Source organism: Ptychodera flava, chromosome 1, assembly GCF_041260155.1.
Source record: "Ptychodera flava strain L36383 chromosome 1, AS_Pfla_20210202, whole genome shotgun sequence".
Classification (NCBI taxonomy): Eukaryota; Metazoa; Hemichordata; class Enteropneusta; family Ptychoderidae; genus Ptychodera; species Ptychodera flava.
Window position 1 is genome coordinate 25,159,338 of NC_091928.1, and position 22,938 is coordinate 25,182,275.

The 22,938-nt window shown below is 39.2% G+C and overlaps 4 protein-coding genes across 4 annotated transcripts; 1 reads left to right on the forward strand and 3 right to left on the reverse strand.

The window, feature by feature from the left end:
• Nucleotides 1-5,070: 5,070 nt before the first annotated feature.
• LOC139133548 (uncharacterized) lies at nucleotides 5,071-6,404 on the forward strand. Its single transcript, XM_070700243.1, has 2 exons — nucleotides 5,071-5,472; nucleotides 5,747-6,404. Exons 1-2 carry the CDS (start codon nucleotides 5,181-5,183, stop codon nucleotides 6,229-6,231), a joined length of 777 nt encoding a protein of 258 aa, XP_070556344.1. The 5' UTR covers nucleotides 5,071-5,180; the 3' UTR covers nucleotides 6,232-6,404.
• A 768-nt stretch (nucleotides 6,405-7,172) lies between these two features.
• On the reverse strand, nucleotides 7,173-8,504 carry LOC139143670 (uncharacterized protein F54H12.2-like). Its single transcript, XM_070714184.1, has one exon. The coding sequence runs from the start codon at nucleotides 8,502-8,504 to the stop codon at nucleotides 7,173-7,175; it is 1,332 nt and encodes a 443-aa protein (XP_070570285.1).
• Nucleotides 8,505-9,720: 1,216 nt separating this feature from the next.
• LOC139143676 (uncharacterized) lies at nucleotides 9,721-10,242 on the reverse strand. The gene has a single exon (XM_070714199.1). It carries the CDS (start codon nucleotides 10,240-10,242, stop codon nucleotides 9,721-9,723), a length of 522 nt encoding a protein of 173 aa, XP_070570300.1.
• Nucleotides 10,243-13,373: 3,131 nt separating this feature from the next.
• On the reverse strand, nucleotides 13,374-18,782 carry LOC139133549 (uncharacterized). The gene is made up of 2 exons (XM_070700257.1): nucleotides 18,698-18,782; nucleotides 13,374-18,514 (listed from the first exon to the last, which is right to left on the reverse strand). The coding sequence occupies exon 2, from the start codon at nucleotides 18,457-18,459 to the stop codon at nucleotides 14,119-14,121; it is 4,341 nt and encodes a 1,446-aa protein (XP_070556358.1). The 5' UTR covers nucleotides 18,460-18,514; nucleotides 18,698-18,782; the 3' UTR covers nucleotides 13,374-14,118.
• Nucleotides 18,783-22,938: the final 4,156 nt, after the last annotated feature.

Sequence of the window (22,938 nt, forward strand, 5' to 3'; positions counted from 1 at the left end):
AGAATGGGATTTTAAACGTTATCTTTAAGGCGTGGCTTTGATCATACGATATACATGAATTAAAGATAAAATGATACATCCAATCATAAACATCAATGCAGGTCTGGATCTTAAATTGACAGGTTTCCATTAATATGCAAACGTAATTGACTACCTATAATTCTTAATATAATTCAAATATATTCCAGACTTCCGTAAACATCCTTGTAAAACGTAATTAACGTTATTGCGCTTTTGTCTCAAATATGTTTTTTTTTATGGAAATCAACTTAAAATTAAGATCTCGTTGTTTTAATCAACCATTTTACTGGTGTCGATGACCTCTCGGTTCATTAACCTTTGTGTGGGATAAAATATCTTCGTAACAGTAATGCAGCCCGAAATAGGTAAAGGGAAATCGAACAACAGACGATGAAACTCAGAGTAAGATTAACTGCCGCAACAGTGTCATACTTTTCTCTCCCGAACTTTCTCTAAATGTTGTGCATTTTCCGTCGCATTTTCACTAAAAAATAATATAAGCAGTACGACAAGAAAGATAATATCATTTTGTTTACTATGCCAGCGCATCGCACTGAGTCCACGGGACATTGATGTACTGTATCACCTTTTTCGATCCCATTAATTACAACCAGTCTCTGTTCGTCAGGATATTAGCCAAACAATTATTGCTGTCAGTCAATCCTCAAATACCTCAGACAACTTTTATTTGTAAAAAGCCACAAAATAAAAGTCGAAGTCCCCTGAACATTGATTGTTGAAACAGTAAGTTCAGTCTGAACTTGTCCATTGTCTACAGAGTGGTGATATTATTTTGAGGCTCGTACCACTGCTGTAAAGAATCTTTGAAATATGCTACGAGTCTTGCGTGTTTTATACCCATACGGAAGTGTTGCGGAACGACTGCTATCTAATTTTGGTTGTACGGTATGATCGGTAGCGTACAGCATTGAAAAACGAACACGATAGAAACATTAGTTTGGAAATCGAAATGGAAATCCCTAATGATATTCTGATCACACGGTTTCGACAGCGATAAACAGCAAAAAAGGGCATGCGCATATGAGATATTTAAAAAGACCAATTAAATAAAGATAAGCTCTTCCATTTCATGCAGATTCAGTTGAGAAGGTCTCTGCGAACTTGTAGAAGCGTGTAGAACGTTCTCTGTGTCAGTGTGCCCATATTATGTTGTGTCGCTTCGTATTTTAGTAGGAGCAGCAACGTTAACTCGTGGTCCCTTTTCGTACAATCGCCATGATAGTCCGAAGGTCACCATGGCGTCGCCTTATTTTACTCAGTGCAATGCACTTTAACATTCAAGACTATTCAGTAAGTTTATCATTTCTCTGTTGCTGACTCTCCCTTTTATGTTTGTATCCCTGTCCTTTAATAATATTTGCATGATCATTGAAATTTCTGTACAGTTGCAATTGCATGATGCCCGCCGGAGTCATTTTGCAAAATGCAGAAGAAAATCATTAAAACACAAACAGTGAAACAAAAATCCAAGGAGAGCAAGTACAAAAAGCGACTGAGGAATAGCGCACACTGGTTTCGAAACGTAGCGTCAAAGGATGACGCTGTCATTTACAGCCAGTTACGGATACGTCTCGCCATGGCTTACATCTACATCAAGAGTCGCACACAAAAACAATTATAAACACAGGGAACGAAACATATGGTATAGGCGATGAGTGGAGCCGCTTTCCCTTTATTACATTTAATAACAAATAATATGAATCGAACAGTAAAATTTATCTCATGTGATCAGTATAGTATACAACAATAACGGAATAAAACTTGTTGAACCAAACTTAGAGTCAAGACGCTGAGGCCACGCTTGAAGGCGGAGACTGTACAGTCAAAGTCACCATGAGAAACGGGAAAAGTCCAACACTCTTTCAACCTCGTATTGAACGCTAAAAATATGAGTATTTTATGACTCATTCGACTCACTATCCAAGATAAAATGTCGTTTAGTAATTTAGTTTTACCCTTGGTGACTGATCAATGCTAAATCGCCAGAAATGACTACATACGTTCTCCACCATATGTAGACCTACTAGCCTCATGGCATGATTATACGGTTTCATTCAGTTGACTTCTTAAATCCGAGATCGTAACTACGTGAACGTCCGTATTCCATTGTAAATCCTTATCGTTCCATAAATTCTTGACTTTCAAGAAATTTGAAAAATTTCGTGAACCTTTCTTGTACATCCTTAAAAATGTACAACTGAAGTCGTTGATAGCCTTCAAGTTGTTCTTCACTTAATAAGGCGTCTAAAGTGACTGACGTAGTATGAAATACATATTATCTATTGATGGGGTTTAATAATATTCGAGTTTGGAAGACAAAATATCCTTTCCGTTATTGAAATTTTACGATTATCCCACGTCAACTTCTTGTCGGCCCCGTAATCCAATCTTCCCGTAGTCCCGTAATTACAAAAAGGAAATATATTGAGAATCTGCATCAGCCTAAGGCTTTTATGCGACAAGATGATAAGGGTGATTGTCAGGGCCGGTTATGTGGTGAAGAATATTACATGAAAAAATCCGCGAGTACAACTTTTCAAAGTTCGCTTTTTTTCTTTTCCTGATTTTAGGCTTTTCATTATTATTGTCTAGACCATTTTTATCGAACCACTTTTATCAAACCGCCCTTTGCCTGCTTCTCTCACATGGTGTATACTGGCCTCGTTTTCCTATTTATTTCTTTCATTGAAGATTAAACGAGACAACTCTTTATAATTTCGATGGTCCTAATATTAAACCCTCGATATGAAATCCAGTAGGAGCTGTGTGCTAACGTGCCCACTGGGGCCAATCTATGCAGGACACTGTGACGAACACACACGGACCTGCAATCTCAGATCATGTCAGAAAGATATATGTGTTGAAAAAAATCAACACAACTGGAAATAAGGGAAACATTTTTAGATTTTTAACTCCCATGCTTGGGTTCTTTTAATAAATCTTCAGTCGAAATATTCTAGCATAAGCATTTCGCTCTGAATTACAGTAACTACGGAAAAGAATATGATGCCAAAGCAAGGAAACAATATTTTTAGTTGAACTCTAATAAACCCTAACTTCTTAAAAGCATCATGTACACTATACAGAATAAATGACATCAAAAGCACAAAATTACAATAATCTTCATACGAGTCTGTGATAGTGTTTGTGCTAAAACTAAAAAAAATTGACATAATCTAGTAATTTTGACAGCTTTAGCAAATTTAACCCAGATGCACAGCCAATTATTGAGTTCTGCAGGTCCTTGTTTGTGAAGTAACATCACATCATTGTTTTTACAATTTCAAGACTACAAGAATATGCAACTCTATCGAAATCAGCATGTACGTTGTTTCAAAAATCTATACTATTCTAAATTGATTAAAAATTAAAATATTCAGCATTTGAGACGTTACTCAAGGTGGAGCTGCACGTTAACAACACATTTTAAAGGAACATTTCTCATCAAAGATGACAAATAAACCCCTCATACAGAGAATCTAAAATTTAGTATGATAGAAATGGTTTAGTCTAAGAATAAAGGGAAGAAAACTTCAATTTTGGTATGTCAAAAACAATGCTTCACTTGAAACAAGAGTATATGTAGAAAAGAAAGACTATTTAATTTTGCATTATCTATCCTCATTCTAAATGGCATTGGTAACAAAAAATAGCTTTGTCAAATAGTACTTACAGAATATAATGTGAAAAATTCAGAAAATCTGAGCCAGGCAGAGTGGAGTTAAATTCTTACAAAATCTTGAAATTGATAGAAAAGAGAAGCAAGGAAATTTTGATGATTTGCATACATTTGCATAAGTTAGTTTTCATCTCCCAACTTATGACTTATGACTCCCAATCAACATTTTAATATTGGGTTAACAAATTACTGAAATTCAATGAATATTTTCAAAAAGTAATTTTCAGCAACATACCCTGTGTTTCGTACAGCATCCACTTAAAATCAAAGCAGATACACAGGAAATCATATCTATGAAAATAATCAAAAGGTGATCCATTGGGTAAACCAAATGAAACTTAAATGCAGTCATGACAGTAATTATAAGTAACAACTCGTACTTAACAGTCCCTAAGATAAGAATACATGATGGAATATGTTACTGTGAAAAACATAAATGCAAAGTCCATGATTTATTTTATCTTCAGAGCAATACGGCGGCAAAACATTAAACAGACCTTACCAAGATGTGATATTTAATGACACATTGTTTTGACTCAATGCGAAAACGCTGGTCACGGTAAAGGTCATAAACAATGTGCATAAAGGTCCTGAATGGAGGTTTGGGCGATGTCAAATCGGTAAACCAATTTCGGTGTTCTGACACAGACCTAGGCCTGTAGAACCCGGGTGCCGGTAAACTTCTTGGAACATACGAAAGGCAATTGTCGAGTTAGACTTACCTTAATTTAAAAAACAAACAAACAAATAAATAAATAAATAAATAAATAAATAAATAAATAAATAAATAAATAAATAAATAAATAAATAAAAATCTGAAAAAAAATATAATCGAAGTATGCGATTTACTGCGCTTAATTATGCCATGGTGATTTCTTCTACGATGTAATCTTTCGTCAACCTCTGGAATGATATCAAATGAAGTCACGACTGCTGCACTGAATGACACAAATAAATACAATACGACGCAAGGATCAGATGGTAGCTGGTAATAAGAGATTTATCCGTACTCAGTAAAAGGGAGGGGAGGCTGAATTTAGGAGTTTATTTGTCATTAAGTCACGGTATCAATATCAAAATATGTAAAAGTGTTTCATTCATATATATATATATATATATATATATATATATATATATATATATATATATATATATATATATATATATATATATATATATATATATATAGTAGTACATGAGACGGTATAGCACCGTTGGGTAAGTTAGGGGGTCTTTTTTGACTTTTTCACATGCTAGGGGGCCTCATTAACCAGCTTCTCCCATTGGTTCATTTAAATGCCGCAAGGGATATTGGGATAACAATGTGCTTTCCTGATTGGTTAGTTGATTAATATATGCAAAAATGAGGGTATATAAGTTCTGAGAGGGCCATCTAAGGGCCAGTCTTGCTCTAGAAGTCCCACCCTCAACAACAACAACAACTCAACTCTTCATAACCATGGCAACTCCAATACTGTCACCAAGACTACTGGAAGAGGGATGGCGCAAGTGTTATTCAGTGAAGGCAGAACTGCCGTACTACTTCAACGTTAAGACTAACACCAGTGTCTGGACAATGCCCACCGTCTCTGACCAAGATGAGAGGTACGCTGATGTTCCAGGGAGGAAGAGCCCTGACTTGCCAGAGCCTTCTCAGGAAGTGCCCCTGCCTCATAAGACTCCGTCCAGTCAGCCATCAGCAGCTGCTTTGGTCCCTCCACCTTCCAAGCCTGGCACCACCAGTCAAGCAGGTGAGAGACAATTGAGATTTCTTCTGCGTGACACAGAGACGTCAGCTCGGATTGTGAGTGTGCAGATGTACAAGGGAAATGTGTACGTGGGGATACGTGAATTCTTCAAGAAACCTGACACTGGAGAACTGATACCGACAAAGAAGGGCATCAATTTGAATTTGGATCAGTGGAGTCGACTGAAAAGTATTGCACAGAGTATCGATGAGGCTGCCAAGACACTGACGTGCAATTGAACTGGTACTCACAGACCCGTCTTTCATCCCTTTTTCAGAGCCTTCCTTCAGCGATATGCCAAATGACTTGGACAGGAAAGTAGCAAGAAGAGTGGCAAAATATGTCTACGCCAAGTTTATCCTGGACCAAGTCAATGCCATCATCAACGAAAACTGTGAGGGGTGCCGAGAAGACTACCCATCTCAGAGGGACCATGAGTGCCTGTACTATGGCGATACCCCTGCAGGTCAACGAGAAGTCATCAGCAAGTACTTTACGGATGCTGCCAAACGAATCAACATGCTGGCTGTGCAGAAGTCTATTCTTGCCATGGCTGAACTGTGTTACATCACCCTGGATCATAATGCCCCCCTTGGATTACTTGATCTTGATGACCTGTTGGAGTTGTTGTACTACCGCTGGAGTGAAGACCCTGAAAGATGTTTTGAAGCTCTATCGGACAGTCTGTCTATGTATGGAATGGTCTTGTGCAACGACATGATCACCGCAGTTTGTTCCACATTTAGTTCTGCAAGCAGTTAATCATTTCAATTTCCTTCAATTCATAAATGTGTTTTTTCTTCGGACATTACAAGTTTGCCAAGGACACTGAAAGACACTTGCAATAAAAAGTGTTGTGTTTCATGTTTTTTGCCTTGTTAAATTTTGTTAACTTTGAGAAAATAAAATTTACTGTTATTGTTTAAAATGAAAAACCAATATCTTGTCCGTCTATACTCTTTGTGAGCTAGCAAAGTATGATTGTTTATGAACGAGTATGATTGATTGCCCCTCCCCTTCCCCCCTCCCCCTTTATACCCATCATCCTTGAGAGAGAAAAAAAAAACACAGACGCACATGCTTTGTATTTTCAATTGAACAAGTTTGAAAATTTATTGAACACCAACAGGAAAGTCAACACAAGAACTAGTAACAATGTAATGAATATGACTTCTAAGTCAAACGAGTCTGTAAAAAGTTAACATCATAAATGTCAAAATCAACACCAGTCAATTTTTCAATGAAATCATTCACGAGAAAGTCATTAAAAGTCAAGTCCTCCGTAAACTGCTTCACAATGTTCGACATGGACCATCCCCGGCAACGATGTAGCAGATAGTAAAGGACGTATTGTCCACACACTGAAGAAAGAGGTCCCTGGAGCCTTTGTCTGTTGTAGATCCAGTCGAGAGAGTTCCTGTTGAGGAATGCCTTGAAAGGTGTCCTGTTGGGTGGACGTCCGTATGAATCGAAATATTCCCCACGGTTGCTATCGGCAAAGTAGAAAGCCACCCAGTGTTTCCCTGGTTGGGTACTTGGGTCCACATTGGCCACAAAGGCAGCAGGATAGGACTTTAGTCTGGTCTTAGGCAATCGGTCTGATGGTTCCACCCCGCCAAAAGATGAGGCAGTGTATCGATCTGTACTCAAGATCTCTTTCAACTTTAACGTGTCCATCTTTCACTGCAGTCGATGAATCAACTTCAGTAATCAAAGAGGATGTTGCGGTCTCTGTCGATTTCAATGATGTTATCCAGTTCGCCATACACCAGTAAATTCACAGTATTTGGCAGGGCTTGTCTGAACTGCAGTTCGATGCCCAGGTTGCCTTCTTTGACCAGGTTCAAATGTCCTCCGTCGGCAGACAAGTCCGGTGTGAGATCAAATGCAAACAGTGTGTATCCATTGTCGTATTCATAGCGATTGATGTTGATTCCTTCATCCCTGCCTATTTTATTAGTCCCAGTAAACAGGGAATAGTAGGCCATGATGAATGATTGACCACCTGCTTTGGTGAAGTCCAGTTTCAGGGGTTTGCTTGGAACTTGCTTTCCACTGACATTAAGGACCAGCGACGTCATGTCGTAATGTTTGAAGTTGAAAGGATTTTTCTTGTATGAACCGTTGAAGGCATCGTTGTCCACCAGACCCAAGACCACACGTTTAGGTAGCTGTCCCAGAAAGATGTGGTCTTTGTTGAAGGACATGGTGCCTCCAGGAATAGACAGAACCTTCATCACACAACGATGTATGGGATACTTGGACGGTCCCTGCTTTAAAGCTTCTGCATGACCCAGCTGTACCGATGGACTGAGTTTTATTTTCCTGACCAGTAGTGTTGCTTCGGTGACTACAGCTTTGAAGCCTGGATTTTCTGCAGAGCTCACAAGGGAGAAGGCATTCTTGCTTCTATTGAGTTTGAGACGTAATTCGACACCATTCATTAGATACTTTGGCTGAAAGAAGAGATCCGAATGGATGGGTCCTACCATATCGACAACTTGACTGCCCGAGGTGAAGGCATATCGGTTTTTCAGTCCCTTGTTCACTTCTCCACCTTCTTTAGTGGGGTCCACTTCGTCCATTTTCAAGTGATAGTCCTTGAAGAAGAGGGCTGAACCGATATGGGTGTCTTTGGCCTCCTTACCATAATTCAACAAGGTCTCCAACAAGGCTCGGTAGGGGTAAGTAGGGGAAGGGTTGGATATCATTTTGCCATTGAGGTGTACATCCACCTGGCTGAACAGTGAATGGAGCCATAAGTTGACGGGACCCACTGCTGCATCTGCACCGAGGTTAGTACCATCAGCTTTTGTAATCTTGGCCTTGATCAGAAGGAGTGTTGAGGACAGATCGATGTAGTCTTCCCCTGAACCCGAAATCACAAATTCGATGGGTCCCGATTCCACAATGTGGGTCAGGGGATGCACTTCTTCCCATTGTCCCTCTTCCACACTGGTCTGCGTTGGAGGAACTGTGAACAAGTCAAGTTCACTCTTGGTGCACTCGCAGGAGTGTTCGTGAAGAAATGCCATGTTAGTCAAAAATGTCAGGAGATCTTCTCTTTCGCTTAGCTTTGGAGGAAATGACTCTTCGTTTCGGAGTTTTACGTTTTATACTACCAACGCCAGGGGGAACTGAGTATCTGGAACCCCTGCCTGTCATCAACTGTTTTCCCGGCTTCCACCAACCGTCGTTTTGCTGAGTGCTTGATGTTACGTCCACTGAGTGCATCACCTGCAATGTTGAGTCCCGTTTTCAACATCTGTCTCCCTAGGACTTTCGCACCTTGTTTGAGCAGTGGTGTGGCTGCACGGAAGAGGCCTCCCAAAATACCGCCCAAGCCATATCCTCTCTGCACGGCTGCCCCTGGAACGATGCTCCATTTCCCACCTGATCCAAATAAAACTTCTTGTATGTGGCCGGGTTGCTTTCATAGATTTTACGTCTATACGGCATGGTTCAGGCTACAATAGTGTAGGGCGTCGTTTTCTGAAGGCTAGTGTCACGATCACTTTCCCACCTTGAAATGGCACTTTCTGACCCGTGTCGTCTCTTATGTAGACTTCTACCGTATCAAATTCACGGTTTCTCAGGGGAAGAAAGTATGGCGTGTGGAAGGTGTGGTTGATCATCTGTCCATGGATCCCTTCCACATTTTCTATTCTCAACAGGGTGCAAAGGTATCTCCCACCAACTGGTCGTCCACTAGGTCGCAATACACATACAGAGAACGAGGTTTCGAACACTGAACATGAAAGGTGCATCGTTCTTCTGCCTCAAGATGGTATTGGGATAAAATCCCATGATTTCAGCCAGACCTGGTTGAAAGTAGAGGCTGGTACCCTCCCTCACATCAGCAGTTACTTTTCTTGATACAGGGTCGAAAGTCAATTGGATGTTGTCAGGTAAACCTTGCTCTCTCAGAGTGGTCAGTATACTTCCAAAATCATCGTAGTAACCTGCAGGTATTTTGACAAGTGTTTTTCTATGGTCTTGAATTTCGTACGCCAGCACGTTTCTGCCCTCGACCACATTGTACCAAGAGAAAGGGTAGTGTATGTCCATCAATGCCACTTCCCAGTTGCCCCGCAGAGAAATGTGTTTGGGTAATTTCACAGTGTAGCCTGTCACTGCATTGTCTGGGAAAACATCCATGGATGCATTGCTTGGTAGCGTCATGAAAAACGGATGTTCAGCCATGATGAAAGTGGCGGTCAGACTGTGACTCTCCGAACAGAGTTATCCCTCTTATAGTTTTGCCAGATCCCTGACCCAACTATTGAATTTGGATGGCCAACCATACCACTTGACCAGATATTCAGTCTTGCCCTTTCTCTTTCTTGTTTTGAGTATTTTTTCCACTCTGAAGACGTCGTCCTCTTTCTTGACAACTTTTTGTAGTTCTTGTTCATAGAAAGTACCTTCTAATTCCTCCTCATCAAAATCTTTCAGCTTGTAAAGGGGTGGTCGACTTGAGATCCTTTTCGACACAGTGAAGATTTCTTCTGTCCAATTTGGCAGATAACCTTTCTTGAACATACGTTTAGTTTTGCTGATTCTCACTTGTTCTCCCACACTGAATTTGAATTTCACCGTCTTCTGTTCATAGTCACTGTACAGAGTATCCCACACCTCTTTTTCATTGGTCTTGTTGACAGACGCTGGTTTTCTCTTGATGCTGCAATGCCAAGTGTTGTTGTAAGATTGCATTAGCTGAGGAAGCACCGATAGGTAGCTTAGGGTGTTGTTTCTGGTAAAGTACTTCCACATTTTAGTTTTCAGGGTACGATTGAAACGCTCAACCACAGAAGCTTTGGTTTCGTTTCCGGTGGTGAAAAATTGAATGTCTTCACTCTTCAGAAATTTCTGAAATAGGTGGTTCACGAATTCTTTGCCTTGATCCGACAATTACTCTAGCCCTTGGAAACTTCCACCTCACTGGTTTGTGTAATGTGTAAGTGTCCTGATGTTGCATCCATTCTCTCACTTTCTGACGGGTGGTCTTTATTCCCTCCTCTTTTGCAGCACGGTAAACAGCATCGATTCCTCCAAAACTTGCGGAATGACTTGGATCGTAATAGACCTGGCTGAGGTGCTGATCCAAGTCCGTCAATTTGGTCACAGGTTTCATGTTTGATGACGATGGATCCAGAGCAGCAAGCACAGAGGCACCTCACCCGTTTGAGGACATCGCCAAGGGATAGAGAAGGTGGACAACACTCCATGACAGAGGTCTCCTTTGGAATGACTATCATCAAATTGTCGAGTGATGTTTTAAAAGCTGAGCCAATTCCCTGTCATGGATGGTCGATGTTGCGGTCTTGCAGCAGTTGAAATGACAGGACGTATCTCCCTCCTTATCTTTTTCTTTTTGGCGGATGATTGTCCAGCAAATACTCCATGATCACCTTCTTCATCATCATCACCTCTTGGCTGAAACAATCCTTTTGATTTTCGCTGAGACTGAATCCAGTTCCATCTTTCCTTGTTGCCAATCAGATCTTGGGGTACATTCATGTCAGACAGCACTCGGGCAAATTGTTGCCACCCTCTAGGAGTGAAGGTTTTCCTCCGACGTAAGGTGTCGTTGATGAGGTCTACCATATGAGTTCCAGGTAAGGGGTTGCCGTCATACGTTAATTCCCCTTTCTCATTCCAATCCACAGAGTCATGCTGTTTCACTTTCTGAAGGAGCAAGTGTGCTTTTCGTCGGAGGGATTTTGGCACACTTTCCATCACATCCTGCTCCACACTACCCAAGGGCTTTGGCTTGTCTATGCTTCCTCTTCCGTGCCCTTAGCTAATGTAGACCCTGAAGAAAACACAGCGGTAGTGGTACCCGTTGAAGTTTCAGAGGGGAGGATGCTGATTTGAACAGGTTCCTTCCTTTTATCAATGTAAGCCCTGTACTGCTGAAGAGTCTGTTGGTACAGTTTTGCCTTTCATCATCGGTGATGTCTGTTCTTTCCAAGATTTGTTGCATCTCCCGATCCAGAGAGGACAGCATCTTCGTCACAGGGTTTGTTGTTTGATTCTGCTGTAGTGTATGGTATCTAGTAATTCCTGTGGCACAAGTGCCATCTTCTTGGCATGTTCCATGGGCATGGTGACAATTCACTTAAAGAGGAGACTTCCCAACACAGACAGCACAGGCCCTAGGAAGGCTGACAGAAATCCACCCTTTTGCACAAGTTTCTTCTTCTTCTTTGACGTTGAAACCTTTTTATTTGACAATGTGTGAAGATGATGTTTGTATTTGCTCAATTTCTTCTTTTGAGCAGATGACAGTGGAACACTCCCCCAAAGAATGTTCAGACAACATTCACAGAGGCAATGCATTAAGTCATTACTGGCTCCCTCGATGATTTCCCCTCTGTTGCTTCGGATTACCCTTGGCTAACACAGAGAGAAAATGAGCATGTTTTCTCATTCGCTGAGACATGATGAAATGATGGCATTTCATGTCATCATGTCTATTTTATGTTTTCCTGACGTAAACAAAGGCAGTCTCTCCTGGAAAGATGTTCGTGCGCAGGCGAAGGACTTCCGGTGTGTTGGGTTTCAGGTCAATGAGGAGATAACCATAGGGTTCACGGGAGGCATCGGTGAAAGCTTCTTGGATGAAACGGGTGTGTCCTGGGTACATTTGTTTGGCTAAATGAGTGATCTGTGATCCGTCTCTTGGATTTTTAAACAAGACCAGATAATGTGAATTCAGACTCATGGTTTGAGTCTCTCTGCCTTGATGAAACAGATTTTGTAAGATAAGCATGACAGAGAGATTACGATGATGAGAACCTTTGGTGAACAGATTGGTAATTCTCTTGTCATTTCCAGTTTCTGACATCAGATCATCAATAATCAATAAGTTGGATTGGTGAGGGGAAAACATACTGTCCAACTCTTCAGGAATGCCTTCAACAAAATGAATGCTAGGGATAAGGGCAGCCAGTTCCATATAGGCAGGTTGGTATTCTCCATAGCACCAGAAAATACGCTCAGGAGATGGAAAAATCATAGTTTCCCGTTCCTTCAGCAGTCGTTTGACGAATTCTGTTTTACCTGACTGTGTGGGTCAACATATGAGAGCAGTGAATGGATGTTGTAGTCTTGCATCCATGATTGACTTGATTGATGTTGTTCAGACAGTAGACGAACGATTCGTATCAACTGGCACATCAATTGATGAGTGTCAGATTGTCTGGCCAGTTTCAAAAATCTCTGTCTTTCAACTTTGTCTTCAATATTATGCACTTGTGTGAGATGATTTGCCAGTCTTACGAGATGTTTTGCATGACAACCAGGGTAAGGACAGTTCTTTCGCATTCGTGGCATGGTATACCAAGTTGACCAACTTGATCTTCACCGTGAGGGACTGTTTTGGTTGATTTTCTTTCAGTCAATCTCTCCACTCAGATCAATGTTTTCATAACATGAGACTGGCTTCCTTTTGAAAAATTTATCATAGATGATGTATGGCAACACACACAAATACAGGAAGAACATAGGATGGGAGAAATCTCGATTATTGATGATCAGCTTCAAGAGTGTTTGCAGAATGAGACCCATCACGTCAAATGAGCCTTACTCTAAAATGGTACAAGCTTATACTAGAAAGGATGTTCTCATTTCTTGACAGAGGGAGGGCAAAATAAGGCCCGAGGGGCTGAGGGGCCTTCAAAGGGTCAAGACGGGTGGAGGGAGTCCATAAACAGGGAAAGTGTGATCTCATTCATCGACAAAGACCGATCTTCCTAGGTGGCCCTCGGGGCAGTAGGGCCCACTTTTTGGCCTTCGGGGCAATGGGACACACACACACATACACACAAACAAACGTACTTCCTCACTCAACAAATGTTTACACATAAACACTCACAAATAAATTCAAACCAGCCTCTGAATCATTTAAAATAAACTCAATTGATGTCAGTTTATTACTTTACAAAAAGAGTAATCAGGAACTTTTGTTTGGTTCACATATAAAAAGTTTTCAAAGATGAAAGTTGCGATCTACAGATTATTTGAACTCTCTCTCTCTCAAAAAACCCGAAAACAAATCCAAAGTCAATATCTAAAGTTTCATGGGGTAAAATGTACATTCTTATCTCTTTCATTTGCAAAATTTCATTTCAAAACTTCTTTTCTCAAAAATTCAAACACATACATTTCAAGACTTTAAAAATGAATGAAATTTACAACTCTAATAAACAGAATGATCAGATTTCTTTTTTTTCTTTAAATTGCCAAAACTACCTGTATACAAGATCGCAAGTTTGACATTTTTTGTTTTTTGTTTTGTTTTGAATAGGATTTATACAATAGATTCATTGATTGCTGAAACACACGAGCATTGTGAAAACAGCTTCACTAAAATTCTTTACATTATCCTCCTAAAACAACTTGAAATGCAATACTAAAATACAATGAGTTCATGCCTAAGTATAAACATTTACAATTCTTAAAATTTTCTTTAAATGAGATCTTTAAAACCTCTTGAATTGCAAAATACAATACCTCACCAAGCATTCAAAACTAGTTTGATAACACAATGTTTTGAAATACTAGAAAACATTTGCCAAATATTTAGTGACATTCATTAATTGATATTTCTTGGGGGGGGGGAGGGTTTCAAATACAATGTACAGTTTAATAACCGTAGGGAAGAGTTTTGTAATTTCCAATCAGAGCTCTTTTATCATAAACTAGGGCATACTTTTTACTTTCGCTTTTAGATACTACATTACATCCAACACGTCGGATTTTGACGGGGTCATTCACGGTGATGGTTGATGTTGGACAGGTGGTGACAAGACGAGTGATGGCATCAAAGTTGACGTCTAAGCTGTTGCGGTAATTTAGGGTGATTCCCCTGACTTTACACAGAGTGGTGTTACCTTTCCTGTCAGGCTGTGCTAGGCAGAAGGCGTAGTTTTTAGCTCCCCCTGACACGAACTTGGTGATGAAATTGCTGGGAGGATCCAGTTCGTTGGTGAGATCACCCAAGTAATCACCAAGAGGTGGTTTGTACTGGTCTGGTTTGCTGACAAAGATGACTGAATCAGTGTCGAAGTACAAGACCCGTTCACCAATGGCTTCAAGGAGATCGTACAACTTCAGACGAGCATAGGCAGTGGTGAATGCAGCAATGACAACATTGGTGTTGACAGCCCCCTCGACAAATTCACTCCGAAGCGTATGTTGAACAGCAACCATGTCGTCATTGACGAAAGACAAGTTGTTGACAATGTGTTGTTCACTTGTAAGCAGGCGGAAGAGTTCTGCAGGTTCTTTGATGTACTGCAGCTGTGGAAAGTTGTTGCGTTGTGCAAACTTGCCCCACATAGAATTCAGCATTAGTTTTGCCAATGCTCGTTGGCCTGGATTTCGGTGAATCTTCGTCTTGTCAAGAAGGATTCCCTCTCTGTCAAAGTACTCACGGATGTACCGATCTTGGTCATCTTCTGTCTGACACCATGAAGGCCAACCACTACTCTCTTGTTTCAACTTTAAGAAAGTGTTGATGTAATCGGTAAAGAGCCCACCTGTATGCGATTCTGTGTTGTACACTTCTCTTTCTCTGTAGTGCCATACCTCAAACACTTTGATGATCTTGTACCCCTTCTCAACAGCTTTGGCTAATTCAGGTGTTGTCCAAGTTCCCACGAAGGACCGCTGTTCGTCATTATGCTCACATGGTGACTGTTGTTTGGTGTCTGCACAACTTCTGCAAAGGGGAAACATCAGCTTCTTTTCCACTCGGAGGGGGAGAACAGGAAAGTAGAGTTTTCGAGGAGGCAGAACTCGACATTTCGCCAGACCAAAGTATGATTGAACGGGGAGTACAATGTTCTTGGTGCGGACTTTCGGATGTTTGATAGGGTACTTACAGTACTTGTTGACGTAGGGGTAGAGGCTTGTGAAATCCACGTAGTGAATTTCTTCATCATCAACACATTCGTGGTATAGTGTAGTGGCATTGGTTCTACCGCCAAAGAATGCATCTCGTGGATGAAGGGGCTCCTGTAGGTCAAGTGACTTGACGAATTCTTGCAGTTCTTGGTTTTCCTGAATTTCTTTCCTGAAGTCACACTCCCACTTTTCGATCACTCTAAAGCCATGGCAATGTAGAAATCGCATCTTATCTTGGGTACTTTGGTAAAGGTCTGCCATCGTCTTCTCGACTTTAGTGTTGACAATGTCATGGTCTTCATAGCATCGAGGACAGCCATGGTAGTAGCAACCGTGCATCTCATATACTGTGTTGCTTTCTTCGTCGTAACCATCTACCCAATAGCGGTCAATTTTCTTCTCACCTCCATTGTGGACGTGTTGGATGTTGACATCATTCTTGAATGTAATCCATTCTAACCACTGCAATGCAATGACAGATTGATTTCTTCGTTGGATGTACCCATGGTCTGGAATGACCCCGATGGTATCTTTCTTGAGAAAATTCTTGCGTAAAACGACATTGCAGGCTGATGCGATGGTCACACAATCTCTGAACGGATCTACACCATTCTGTTGTTTGAACATGTCTTGAAATTTCAAACAACTTCTCCTCAGGATGTCTACATCACTTCTGCAGTAGTCTTCGAGCTCTTGTCTCAGGTTGAAAGGGCGGTTTTTCAATCTTTCGTCTTCATACCACTTTAGGAATTTCTCTCTTGCATGCTGTTTCATACCATCGGGGCCGTAGTATCTGGAATCTGGGAGAGGACCGATGTAATCTTGATTCTCTGCTGTGTTGAAGAAATGGGGGAAGTAGCCTTTGTGAAGTTCATTCAGCTCAAACATGTCAGGAAGTTGAGCCAAAGCCACAGGTAGGAAATTATAAGAGTCAATGAACTTGATGTTTAAGTCAGGGATGAAGATGCGCATGATTTTGGTTCCATTGATGATAACCTCAGGTTGAACGTTGTTCTCATGGCAGTATTGCAGTATGAATTGTCCATCATAACCTTGTAGATTGTGTGCGATGAAAGTACTGACGGCGTTTTCTTCTGTGAGGGCCCAATCGCAAAACTCTTGCTTGGTGTTGGGACCGTAGAACACTTGCTCTGAACATGACTCAGACTGGACAATGCACAAGTTGGGTACATGGACGCCCTCATCTTGGGTACATTCAAAATCGAAGAAATAGTACTTCATCTCTTCTTCACTGCTTTCTTCTTCTCCTTCTTCAGCTTCAAAGTCGAATAAGTCAACATCATCGTCATGAATACTATCTCTGGTGGACTTCTTCTTCTTCTTTTTCACGTGGATGGGCTGGATGTAGCATAAATGGTCACTGTCTTGGTACCGTCTACATACTCTGCAGTATTTTTCACCACAATTGTGGTCATCATCTTTCTTTCTGTTTTCCCAATTGATGGTTACACCACACAAATTGCAGCGACGAATGATTTGACATGTTGCATATTGAGCGAGGGGACTAGGTGTTTTATGGTTGTTGAAGCATTGTTGACTTTGAAAGTAGCGATGACAATCTTTGCAGTAGACCTGATTATCTGTTGCTGGACATACGGATGGAACATGGCAACACTTGCAGAAAACTTCACAGATGTGATCATGCTTTTTTTGGTACCCTTTGTGACAGTGGTGACAGTAATAGTTTCTCTGTAGAAATGCAGGCATTGATGTGATGACATCATAGTGATTGTTATGATGGTACAGGTAAATATTGTGTTCAGCGGTGGCCTTTCCCTGATAAGCAAGTGAACCCGATGTCTCATCTGAAATAACATGGATTCGATACGATGGAAGGACAGCTTGTAATTTGTCAAGTTCTTCATGTCCACATGGCCCTGATGAAATACCTGCTTTGGCCATGAGTTCGGATGCTCGTCTTTTCTGCTCTGGTCGTCCCGTTCGCACATTGTCCCATCCTGGATCACTGTCACGGTTAATGTGGGCTGTTGCTGTCACTATAGCTCGTGCACAGCATAATTCATCGGTGTTAGTGATGCGAATGATACTTCTCATCAGTCGGAGGCGACGGGCTATGTTGACAGGTCTCCATCCCCACTTCTTTCCCGTCCCAACAGGCATGTGCACATGAATGAAGTTGATGTAAACATTCTCATCTAGGGTGAATTCTTCATAGGACTGCAGTACACGTTCAATTTCGCCCAACACTCTGTCCACAGTCAGTTCTTGAACAGGGGAAAAAGGTAACCAGATTTGATAGGGAAGGGACGGACTTTCAAGTGTAATGCGTACTCTGTCCCTTGGAGAGATGCCATGGGTGAGTCGGCTAATAATACTCTCAAACACATCTTGTAGTACTACCATCACTTGCACGAAACCACGCACCGGCTGGATATCATTGAATTGTATCTCGTAGTCATGAGCTGTAGCATTGAATTTCTTCACTTGTCGCTCACGGACACGTATGATGCTGTAATATTTTGCGCCGCTGTCTTCATCTGATGGCGAATCTTCTGACGGCAGGTCATCCGTTGACCCCCCGCCAATCTGACGTGTTGGATGTGATGAGGGGCAAGAACTTTGTGTGGAAGGCGGATGATTATTTGAGAGGAGGGCCTGCCATTTAGTATTAAATTCTTGGGTATTCATGGGGACAGAAGAATTGGATGAACACTGAGTATCTTGAATATTTGAGGGGGAATGAGGAATGTAGGAGTGTAGGAGGTCTTTTAACTTTACATTGAAATCCTGTGTGGCAATATTATCCTCGCTTTCTGTGATTTGGCTATGATCACTATAACAGCTATAAATATCTTCGCTTTGACAACTAGAACTATCACTATAATGACTATCAGTACTATCACTATCACTATCACTATCACTGCTATGAGAATTATAACTATTGCTACTATTACAACTGCTATGAGAATTATAACTACTGCTGCTATTACAACTACTACTACTACCAGTTAATGTTGATGTTGACCCCACAGTACCGTTTTCTTCACTGCTGTTGGTTTCTTCTTCCCAAGGAAAATCCCACGCTGTCTTGACCATAACAAGATTTTTCCTCAGCCTGATGTATTGCTTCTTTGGCTTAGCTGTTGTTTGTCTATAAATAAAAATAAAACAAAAGTAAGAAAAAATAATAATTTTACAGGAAATGGTGCACCATGAATGAAAACTTTAAAACATTACTATATTGTTCACAACATACAGGACATACATTAGTCAAGAAATACAGTTTACTCTTTTTCTATCACATGAAATGAGCAAGTAGAAAATTATAACTTACCGCAATTGATCTCGATTGACCACTTTATCTTCACCACCATCATCGTCATCATCATCATCATCATCATCCACACATACAGATAGGCCGTGGGCTAGAGGGGGTCTACGTGCACCCCCCCCCCACAGGATAACAAACCTGTATTTTTCAGAAGCCTTGGGATCCCTAGAATACGAAATGGAATTTTAACAGAAAAAATATAGGGATGGAATAGCTGTTATGGTCATGTTTTGAAGGGTACCGCAAAATCACGATTTTCCAAGCCAAATGCATTTTTGTCAAATCTGTCTTCTTGTAAGTCATGTGCTGAGCTCATTTTTTAACATAACCTCACATGTTTGGTATCATTAGAAAGGGAATTTATTCCTCTTTAAGATGACATATTGTACTATGCAATATCTACTACAGTTTTGTCAAATATAACCAAAACCTACCCCTTACCCAAAATTTAACATTGCAAATTACAGTAAATCTCAAATTCTACCAATTTTTAGCTAGGCATAATAAAAAAAGCAATGCTTTGTCTGAAATCTGTTTTATATCATACAGGGACATGTCAGAAATATGAAATAGACTTTTAACAGAAAAAATATTGGGAATCTACAGCTGTAACAGTCATATTTTGAAGGGTACCGCAAAATAACAGTGTTGCAGATTTGCATGCATTTTTGTTAAAACTGTCTTCCTATAAGTTATCTGCTGAGCTTGTTTTTCAATATAACCTGGCTTGTTAGGTATCATTAGAAAGATAATTTACTAATCTTTAGAATGACATATTGTAACATGCAATATCTTATATAGTTGTCATGATATATAACCAAAACTTACCCCTTACCCCAAAGTTTACATTGAAAATTTCTGTCATAGCTAAAACCAAATTTTACAATTTTTTTAGCTTGACACAAAAACTCTGGCCGTTTTTGCTATTAAATCTGTTTATTTGGTACTGGGACATGTCAGAAATATGAAATAGACTTTTAACAGAAAATATTAGGAATCTACAGCTGTAACAGTCATATTTTGAAGGGTACCGCAAAATAACAGTGTTGCAGATTTGCATGCATTTTTGTTAAAACTTTCTTCTTATAAGTTATCTGCTGAGCTTGTTTTTCAATATAACCTGGCTTGTTAGGTATCATTAGAAAGATAATTTACTAATCTTCAGAATGACATATTGTAACATGCAATATCTTCTATAGTTTTCATGATATGTAACCAAAACTTACCCCTTACCCCAAAGTTTACATTGAAAATTTCTGTCATAGCTAAAACCAATTTTACACTTTTTTTAGCTTGACACAAAAAACTCTGGCCGTTTTTGCTATTAAATCTGTTTTATTTGGTACAGGGACATGTCAGAAATATGAAATAGACTTTTAACAGAAAAAATATTGGGAATCTACAGCTGTAAGTCATATTTTGAAGGGTACCGCAAAATAATAGTGTTGCAGATTTGCATGCATTTTTGTTAAAACGGTCTTCCTATAAGTTATCTGCTGAGCTTGTTTTTCAATATAACCTGGCTTGTTAGGTATCATTAGAAAGATAATTTACTAATCTTCAGAATGACATATTGTAACATGCAATATCTTCTATAGTTTTCATGATATATACCAAAACCTACCCCTTACCCCAAAGTTGACTTTGAAAATTTCAGTCATAGCTAAAACCAAATTCTACAAATTTTTTAGCTAGAAACAAAATCTCTGCCCGTTTTTGCTATTAAATCTGTTTTATTTGGTACAGGGACATGTCAGAAATATGAAATAGACTTTTAACAGAAAAAATATTAGGACTCTACTACTGTAGCGGTCATATTTTGAAGGGTCCGCAAAATATCAGTGTTGCAGATTTGCATGCATTTTTGTTAAATTGTTCTTCTTATAAGTTATCTGCTGAGCTTGTTTTTGAATATATACTGGCTTGTTAGGTATCATTAGAAAGATAATTAACAAGTCTTTAAATGACATATTGTAATATGTAATATCTTGCATAGTTTTCATGAAATATGACCAAAACTTACCCCATACCCCAAAATTTACATTGAAAATTGCAGTCATAGCTAAAATCAAATTCTACCATTTTCTTTACCTAGACATATAAAATCAGGCATTTATTTGTATGAAATCTATTTCATTCGGTAATGGGTCATGTCAAAAATATAAAATAGACTTTTAACAGAAAAAAGATTGGAATTCTGTAGTTGTAACAGTCAGATTTTGAAGGGTACAGCAAAATCTCAGTATTCCTGACTTGCGTGCATTTTTGTTGAATCTATCGTCTTGTAAGTCAGCTGCTGAGCTTCTTATAGAATATAATGTAAGTTGTTAGGTATCATTAGTAAGATTATTTACTAGTCTTTATAAAGACATATTGTAACATGCAATATCTTGTACAGATTTTTATGAAATATGACCAAAACTTACCCCATACCCCAAAATTTACATCGAAAACTACTGTCATAGCTAATATCAAATTCAAGCAATTTTTTTATGCCAGACATAAAAAATTAGGCAATTTTTTGTATGAAATCTGTTTAATTTGTACTTGGCCATATCAGAAATATGAAATGAACTTTTAACAGAAAAAGTATTGGGATTCTATAGCTGTAACAGCTGTATTTTTAAGGGTACAGCAAATCTCAGTATTCCTGATTCATATGCGTTTTTGTTAAATCTGTCATCTTATAAGTAGTCTACTGAGCTTGTTATTGATTATAGCCGGATTTGTTTAGTATCATTGGAAAGGTAATTAACTGGTATTTACAATGAAATATTGTAACAGGCAATATCTTGTATAGTTTTCATGGAATATGACCCAAACATACCCCATACCCCAAGGTTTATATTGGAAGTACTGTCATAGATAACGTGATCAATTTCCGTGAATTTTTAGCTAGACATGATAAAAATAGTTCTGTTTCGGTATTAAATCTGTTGTATATGGTACTGGGTCATGTCAGAAATGTGAAATAGACTTTTAACAGAAAAAATATTTGGACTGTTTAGTTGTATCAGCCATATTTTGAAGAGAAATGCAAAATGCAAATCGCAGTACCGCAAACTGGCACCTTTTTTGTTAAATTCTTCTTCTTGTAAGTCATCTGCTGAACTTATTTTGTGACACAACCTAGCTTGTGAGGTATCATTAGTAGGGAAATTTATTCTTCTTTAAGATGACATATTGTAATATACAATGTCATTCATATTTTCCTGAATATGGTCAAACTTTACCCCATACCCTAAAAGTTCAAATCGCAAATTACAGCTTATCACAAATTCTACCATTTTTTGCTGCACATAATACAAAAGGCAATTCTTATTTAAAATCTGATTTATTTGTTACAAAAGTATGTTACAAGTATAAAATTACCTTTTCACGGGAAGATGATACAATTTAGTAGCCACTTGGATCATTTTTGGAGGGGGAACCCAAATATTGCAAATGTATGTGTTTCGGCAAATTTGCCCTGATACCTGGGTACCCTTCCAAATATGATCCAAAAGGCTACAAAATCATATTATGTTCCTGTTAAAAGTTAATTTCATATTTGTAACATACTTTTCTAACAAAAACACAGATTTCGTAGATTGCATACAAGCATTGCATTTTGTATATAAAGTTAATAAATTGTAAAAAAGGTCGTTTCAGATTTGCAGTAATTTGCTGTGTAAACCTTGGGGTATGGAGTAAGCTTTGGTCCTATTTCATGAAACCTAAACAAGACATTGCATATTACAATATGTCATTTTAAAGACCAGTAAATTACCTTTCTATTGATACCTAACAAGCCAGGTTATGTCAAAAATCAAGCTCAGCAGATGACTTATAAGAAGACAGATTTAACAAAAAGCAAGCGAGTTTTCAATACTGTGATTTTGCGAGACCCTTGAAAATATGACTGTTACAGCTGTAGATTCCCAATATTTTTTCTGTTACAAGTCTATTTCATATTTCTGACATGTCCCTGTACCAAATAAAATAGATTTAATAGCAAAAAGGGCCAGATTTTTTGTGTCAAGCTAAAAGAATTGTAGAATTTGGTTTTAGCTATGACAGAAATTTTCAATGTAAACTTTGGGGTAAGGGGTAAGTTTTTGTTATATATCATGAAAACTATAGAAGATATTGCATGTTACAATATATCATTCTGAAGATTAGTAAATTATCTTTCTAATGATACCTAACAAGCCAGCTTATATTCAAACAAAATCAGCAGATAACGTATAAGAAGAAAAATTTAA